Source organism: Balaenoptera acutorostrata, chromosome 20, assembly GCF_949987535.1.
Source record: "Balaenoptera acutorostrata chromosome 20, mBalAcu1.1, whole genome shotgun sequence".
Taxonomy (NCBI): Eukaryota; Metazoa; Chordata; class Mammalia; order Artiodactyla; family Balaenopteridae; genus Balaenoptera; species Balaenoptera acutorostrata.
In genome coordinates, this window is record NC_080083.1 from 42,318,579 (window position 1) to 42,326,058 (window position 7,480).

A 7,480-nucleotide genomic window follows, 5' to 3' on the forward strand; every position below is an offset into this window, starting at 1 on the left:
TCAGATGCATAGCAAAGCTACTCAGCCATATCTAGGCATGTATCCATTCTCCCTCAAACTCCCCTCCCATCCAGGCTGACACATAACATCGAGCAGAGTTCCCTGTGCTATATGGTAGGTCCTTGTTGGTTATCCATTTTAAATATAGCAGTGTTGTACTAAAGTATTCTTATAAGAAAAATAAGTATTTGTAAAAATGGTTTCCTGTGTCGAGTATTTGCGCAATCAGAGCTGAATTGTAGATATTCTTGTAATATCTAGTTATTTTGAAAGATTTATATAATGAATTCTGGATATATGACCAATAAAACTGATGAAATGAAACAAACAAACAAAACACCCGAGGAAGCTGAGGTAAGGGAGCAGGGAGACCTGACCTCACCAGTGTCCATGCTATAGCCCTGAGTCCTCCCCGGCATCATGGCATTGACATTCTGACACACAGGTCGAGGTGATTCGTCAGTTTATTAAGTTGTATTAAAACAGTACTTTGATCCCACATTTGGGATGGTGGAGGAAGGCGGCTCGGCTCCCTCCAAACCTTCCATGCTTGATTCCATCAGCATGAATTCCTTCACCCAGGCCTGGGGAACTCCTGTGATGCTTGCCTAGCCCCAGGCCCTGGGAACCTGCCCAGGCCTGGAGTTTGGGGAAAACGTGACCCAAGCGTGGTTAATCTGTCACAAGGCACCAGCCACCCACCGGGGGTAATATTTGAGGAACAGCTTCTTGGCCAGGTCCACTGTGTCTCCTTGGGGCTGGCTAGGATACCTCCTTGTGCTGAGGACGAAGGTCTGTTCCAGCTGGAAGGCGTTCTTGTCAAACTGGTGCTGTTGGAAGGGGATGCCTCGGACCAGGCTCTCAACCAGTGTCTCCATGAAGAGCCGCCAGCGGGGGGCGTAGTAGTCGGCCACCAGTCCCGCCAGCTGCTTGTTGGCATAGTCTAGGATGTTGCCCTCTGGCCCCCACAGGGTCAGCTGGCAGCGGCTGTTCTGCTCATAGAAGCGGGCCTCAGTCTCACTGACGGCAGCCACCCGGGCCCGCTCCAGCCAGCTGCCCAGCAGGAAGTGGCTGTCACTAGCCAGCACCTTGTCCAGCGCGGGCAGGAGCTCATAGGCCAGGACGCCTCCTGCCCTCATCAGTGGAACCAGCTCCTTGTTCAGATAGGCGGTCCTCGCCTCTTCGTAGTACAAGCTAACCAGCTCCTGGACTGCCTGGCGAGTGACATCCACCAGGTCGTGGCAGAAGGCCGGGCTGGTGGCCAGGGTGGGCGTGGCTGCCAGCAGCAGCCGCCACGCCTCCAGTACATCCGATCGGTTGTACCAGACAGCGGTAGCCATCTGTAGGGATGGCCGCCTGACCAGCGGGCTGCGATTGTGTCCACTGCAGCCCTCGCCAGAGCAGTTGTAGACACTCCTGAGAAGCAGCCTCCACGCTGCCTCTGCGGCCCCATGGGAGACCCCGTACCGCCGGGCTGCAAAGCCCGTCACCCAGGCCCCCAAATCTGCCACTGGGTCCTTCCGCCAGCCCAGCTCAGCCATGAGGGCGTAGACCACCTCGTTCTGGCCGATGCCCTCAGGGGCCATGCCCGTGCCTACCATGGTGGAGTTGGGGAAGAGGCGGGCGGCTGTGGGGCCTCGGTTCACAGACTCCAGGGCCCCAAACAAGCCGTGGTTGCCCCCGAAGTTATGCAGCATGCACCAGATAAAGGGCTGGCCCTGGAAGGAGGCTGTGCGGACGTACACGGGCTGGCTCTCAGCAAACAGGTCCAGAACCAGGAGGCGGCCACGGGGCACGGCCCCCAGCACGGCCCCGACCTGGGCGGGCCCCCAGAACTCGGGCTGGTGCTGGAAGAGCCAGCCTTGGAGCAGCCATATGGCGTCAGGGTCCACTGTGGTGGGACAGTGGGGACAGAAAAGAGGGTGGTAAGAGGAGAGGGGGCAGGAGAGCATTCACGCCATTGTACAGATGAGGAAACAGAGGTCCAGAGAAGTTAAATGACTCTATCACAGGACACTCCTTCCCCTGAAACCCACACCCCCCCCCCCGCCCCCCGCGGCCAGAAGGGCATTCCACAACACAAGTCCTTCCCATCTCCTCCTCCTCCCACTGGGAGTGCCAGGGTAGTGCTATAAAGCTTTACAGAGCATCAGAATTACCCAGAGGGCTGGGCCCCAGCCCCAGTCCTTCTGATTCAGGAGGTAGGGGAGGTGCTGGGATTTGCACATCCAGGGCTCCAGGGTGATTCTGAAGCTGCTGGTCCCGGGTCACACCTGGAGCATTGCTGCTCAAAGCCTGAGCCTATGCTCCTTCCTGGCTGACACAGAGGCCTCCCAAGCCATTCCTGACCTGGCCCCTCTCTGCCCTTCTCCTGTAAGTGGCGGGAAGGAGAGCTGGGTTCACATTTGTGCACCTAGAAGGGCACCTACCAGCTTGGGGCACATCCCCTAACCTCTGGCCTGTGTTACCTACTTCGGCATGGAGGTCGAGACCAAATTAAATATTTTCAATAGCTAGCACTTAATGACACTTTACTCTGGGCCAGGCATTATTCTACTTATAAGGTAGCCCATTTTGCAGATGCAGTAGCTGAGGCACTGGGAGGCACTGGGAGGGAGGTGAGTCGTCGCAAGTCTCACAGGCAGGCAGTGGCAGTGCCTGCGTTGGAGCAGGGTATCCGGCTCCAGAGCTCACCTCTCAACCACCGTGTGATTAAATGAGATGATGTGTGTGTGTAGAAGTGCTTGGTAAACTGTAAAGTGCTGTGTGTCACTGTGAGGTGTTATTATTCCCAGTCCCTCCTCCCACCCCCCACTGACCTCTGCCACCCCCATCTCCCTGAGGGTCTGGGGGGGCTCCCCTTTCCGACCTCCCCTGGCACCGAACCTGCAATCATGGCCTGGTAGACAGTGGCGGTGGCTGCAGCCAGGTAGGAGGGCTCCGAGGACGGTGGCTGCATCTCGTTGAAAGTATCGGCCCCATAGATGTGATCCGTGCCAAACTCTTTGGTCAGCTCCCGCAGGAAGAGGCTCCCCACGATGGGGAATAGGGGGTCTTCCGGAGCCAGGAGGAAGGAGCAGGAGTAGGAGCAGTTGAAATGTCCCCAACTGCCCATCTGGGTGATATTGATCTGAGGGAACACCCTAGTTGGGGGGGGGGGGATGTGTGTGTGACAGTTCAGACATTTACTGGAGGCTGACACAGTAGTCATCTCCAGCCTCACTAACTTCTGCAGTTCCTGGGTCGTTCATGCCTCTGTGCCTTTGCACATACTGTGCCCTGTGCCTGGAGCCCTTTCCTCCTCCCTCCCTGCTTATGCATCTGGCTTCTCCTCGACATCCTTTAAGTTTCACCTGTCTGGAAAGCTTTTGCTGTCTCTCCCCCTCCCACTGGCTGAAACAAATGACATCACCTCTGCTCTGAGCCCTTGCTGCACCCTCCCTTCCCCAAGCAGAAGTGACCTTGACAGAGAATTGGGCCCACATATATTCCTGCCCTTATCACTGTATTGTATCCCCCGGCAACGTATCTCCCGCTGGGGGCGGGGCCTCTGTGCACCTTTGTGGCTGCATCCCCAGGCCCCAGCACAGGGCCTGGTTGGGCAGCCCCGGAGAGCCTGACAAACGTTGGCTGAATGTACGAATGAGGTTCCTGCTGTCCAGTTGGGGAGGCCAAGGAGTGGCCAGTGAGGCCGGCCACGTGTGCTGAGCGCTGACAGTGGCAGGAACCAGGTGCTCATGTGCATGAGGGAGGTGGTAACTGATGCTGGGGGCCCCCCCGCAAGGCTTCCTGAAGGAGAGGAGGTCTCAGCTGGACCTTGAAGAATTTTGCCAGCCGCAGGAGAGGATGGGTGGGTAGCACAGAGGAACAGAGGGGCAGGAAGGACAGAGGAGACCAGTGCACCCCTACCATCACTAAGAGCTGCCATTTGCTAAGACTCCATGCCAAGCCATATATACATTTTACAAGTGAGGAAACTAAGGCACAGAGCAGTTACGTAATCTGTCCAAGGTCACATAGCTAGTCAGTAACAGAGCCAGGAATCAAGCCCAGGCCTACATCCAGAGCTTAAGTTTTTCTTTAAATCGTGTCTTGCAGGGGAACATAAATTCTCTAAGCTGAATGGAGGGTGAGGGGGGCATCACCTTGTGAGAGCCTTGGGGACATGCCCGGCGAACGCTGGCAACACGGGGATCATGCCAAACGAGCGCATCCGGTCAAGGATCCGATGCTGCGAGGAACGGGAGGGGCGGCGGTGAGCACGGCCCCCCTAGGCGGGAGGCCTTCACTCTCTCAGAGCACATGGAGTCCCCACCGTTCAGTTAAGAGCCCCGGGGTGGGCCAAACACCACCCCCGACCCCAGGCCTGTGACTGTCCAGCACCAATTCTGCTCCTTCCCTTCCCCATCCTTTTACCTGCAGGTAAAGCTGCTTGAGGTGCCAGGAGGGGGGCAGGGGGCCACTCCAGGTGTGCAGGTTGCCCATGCGCCCCCAGGCCAGGAAGGCAGGACCAGTGAAGTACTCATCGATCTCTGTCTGGGTCAGGCCCAAGGCCAGATACACCTGAGGAGGAGGCCAAGCCCCACACATGTAAATCGTTTATCTCTATTCATTGATCCATTCACTCAACAAACACACATTCATCTCTTCTCTGGGCTGCACCCTAGAGTTACTAAGACAAAATCCGATCCCTGCCTGCGAGGAGCCCAAAGTCCGGGAGAAACAGATCCGTGACCAGGTGAGTTTGCGAATATGTCACCCTTGTTGCATGGGTGAGGTGAGGCACAAAGGGGTTCTCCCCAAAATGTGGAAGGGGCCTTAGAAGGCTTCATGGAGCAAGGAGGGCTAGAATGATGGGTGAGGGCCGCTCTGCAGGGAGCTTAAGCAGCCCCAGGTGCAGCCAGAGCGCTCAGGTATGGAAGCTCGAGGCCGGCAAAAGCCTGAAGGCAATGGGGAGCTCTTGAGTGTGTTAGTAGTGGAAGGTCTCCACCAGATTTGCAATTCAGAAAAGACACTCTGGTGGAACTTGGAGAGTCAGGAGTCTTGTTTTGAAAGGAAAATATTGCTTAGAGAGGTCTTTAAGCTCTCATGGCCGGGAGGCCATTAAGGCAGTGTAACTTTGCGTGTCTCAGACTGGATGGAATCTGACCTTTTGATCTGATCAAGTTATACAAAGAGCCTACTAGAAATTCAAGATACTTATTGGACTCTTACCCTAAAATAACTCTCAATTCCTTATGAACAAATATTTTCCAGCTAACGTCAGAGTCAGTCACAATTCTCACGAGGCAGTTAATCTCATGGCTTTAAAAGAAAAATTAGCCCCTCTTTTACTTCCTCAGAACACTCTTTCAGGATTACCCGAGCCCGTGTTTCCCAAATTGCAATTAGTAAAGACCCCAGATAAACTCTTCTTATTTGCAGCCTCCTGCATTATTTTTTGGTTGATGCTGTTCAGAGGCTCTGGCAGACTGGGGTCCAGGCAGAGGGGATGAGAGCCTGAACTGGGGCCACGGATAAGGATGGAGAGAACAAGGCAGATCAAAAGCTGCTGAGACAGAATCCACAGAAGCAGCTGACTGACCCACGTGGGGGTGGGGAGAGAGGGGAGGCCGGCTTCTTAGAGTGTTTACAGTAGGGTGCTGGGGTCCAGCCCTGGGTAAGTGCTCCTGTGTGTTTGTCTCAACCATGGAAGCTGGGAGGCTGGAGCCATCACTCCTGCTACCAACGCTTCTGGAGCCCTAGTCTCTGTGTGCCAGGTACTGCGTTGATGTGGGGGAGGCGGGATGCCTGGGGTATGGTGGGCACGCACCCGCTGCCAGATGGCCTCCTGGCCGCTCCAGGCCAGCGCCAGGTTGATGCCGTTCAGCGCCATCCAGTCAATCTCCTGCTCCCAACGGGCCCAGTCCCACCACACGAAGGAGTAGCTTTGTGTGCACACGTTCTGGTAATAGCGGTACCTGCAGGCAGGGGCGTGAGCTGGGGCGTGGCCCTGGGGGCAAAGAGGATGTCCCTCACCCCTGAGGGTCCACAGCCTGGGGAAGAACTTGGAGGGCAGCCCGGTCCTGGAACAGCTCTCCACACCACCCAGATCTAACCCAGAAAGGAGTGGCTCCAGACGTGGCCTCTACTGCTTCACTCCAGGATCCACTCCAGGTGGAGCTTGAGCTTCTGAGGTGCCCACCCACCTGCGCCCAGCACTCAGCTCCCTAGCCTCCCAGATATTTGGAAGAACATATTCCGTTTTCATTCCTACTCTGTGTACAGTGTTTAAGTGCCATGTGGCAAAGTTGGCCCCTGTCCTGAAGGGGGGTATTCCTCTCCCCACAGTCTAATTGGGGAGGCAGCTGTGTGAATGCATCACCTCGGTGCAGTGGGGCAAACGCTAGAACAGAGGCCTGTGACAGGGCTGGGGGTCATTCCTCAGTAAGCATCTTCGAAGAGAGGGGTGGGGTAGGAAAGGAATGGCATTTACCGATCACCGATTATGCACCACAAATTCTACACCCCGCACCGTGCAAATCCTCACCATCAAAGCGGCACCACTGCACGGTAGATGACATTATTTCCATTTTTCAGATGAGCCAGCCGAGGCTCAGAGAGGCTAAGTGACTTGCTCAAAGATACAAGGCTTTTAGAATCAGACCTGGGGTCTGAAGCCAGGTCGTGCGACCCTAAGGCCAGCGCTTGCTGGCAGCCCGGCGCTGGGGGTGGGGAGGTGCGGGGACTTCAGCTTGGGCTGGCGCCCGGGGGAGTGGAGGCGGCGGGGAGCTGCACGGGAACCGAGGGGCGCGGTCCGGCCGCGGTACCTGTTGGGCGTGGCCTCGGTCAGTTCCTCCGGCACCGCGGGCAGCGGCTGCGGCAAGCGCAGCTGAGAGCCCGACCAGGCCACGTGGCAGCCGCAGAAGTCGCGCAGGTAGCGGTGCAGCCCCGCGGCGGCGGCCACGCCCGTGGAGCCGAGCACCCGCACCCGCGCCCCGACGCCGCCGCCGCTCAGGCGGTAGGTGTCCAGGCCGGACTCGGCCGCCAGGGCGCGCTCCACCGACACAGAGAAGGCGGCCGCCGGCCCGGGTCCCAGAAGCCGGGCCAGCAGCTCCTTCACGGCCGCCGCTTCCCGGGCCTCGTCCCCGGCCGAGCCCCCCGCCGCGGTCAGGAGCAGGAACCCCAGAGCCGCGGCCACCGCCACGGCCTCCATGGTACCGCGGTCTCAGCCCGCTGGGCACCAATGGCGACTCGGGATCAGGGGCGTGACGGCCGCGTCCAATCAGCTGCGGACCTCAAGTCACGCGGAACTGAAGGTAAAGCACCGGCCGGCGGCTGAGAGACCAGCTTCCGGGTTCCACACCAGCTCCTGAGGGTGTTTTCTGACCACGCGTGGTGCAAGAGCGCGTGACTCTGGTGAATTCAAAAGTCCGGGGCCGGATGTGACTCGTAGTCCTTCACAAATGCCTTCAGGTACAACGCGCTTTCACATGCAGAT

The 7,480-nt window shown here is 57.5% G+C and overlaps 1 protein-coding gene across 1 annotated transcript; it reads right to left on the bottom strand.

Moving 5' to 3' along the window:
- Nucleotides 1-446: 446 nt before the first annotated feature.
- On the bottom strand, nucleotides 447-7,255 carry NAGLU (N-acetyl-alpha-glucosaminidase). The gene is made up of 6 exons (XM_028165368.2): nucleotides 6,810-7,255; nucleotides 5,813-5,960; nucleotides 4,417-4,563; nucleotides 4,146-4,231; nucleotides 2,887-3,143; nucleotides 447-1,891 (listed from the first exon to the last, which is right to left on the bottom strand). The coding sequence occupies exons 1-6, from the start codon at nucleotides 7,193-7,195 to the stop codon at nucleotides 681-683; spliced, it is 2,235 nt and encodes a 744-aa protein (XP_028021169.2). The 5' UTR covers nucleotides 7,196-7,255; the 3' UTR covers nucleotides 447-680.
- Nucleotides 7,256-7,480: the final 225 nt, after the last annotated feature.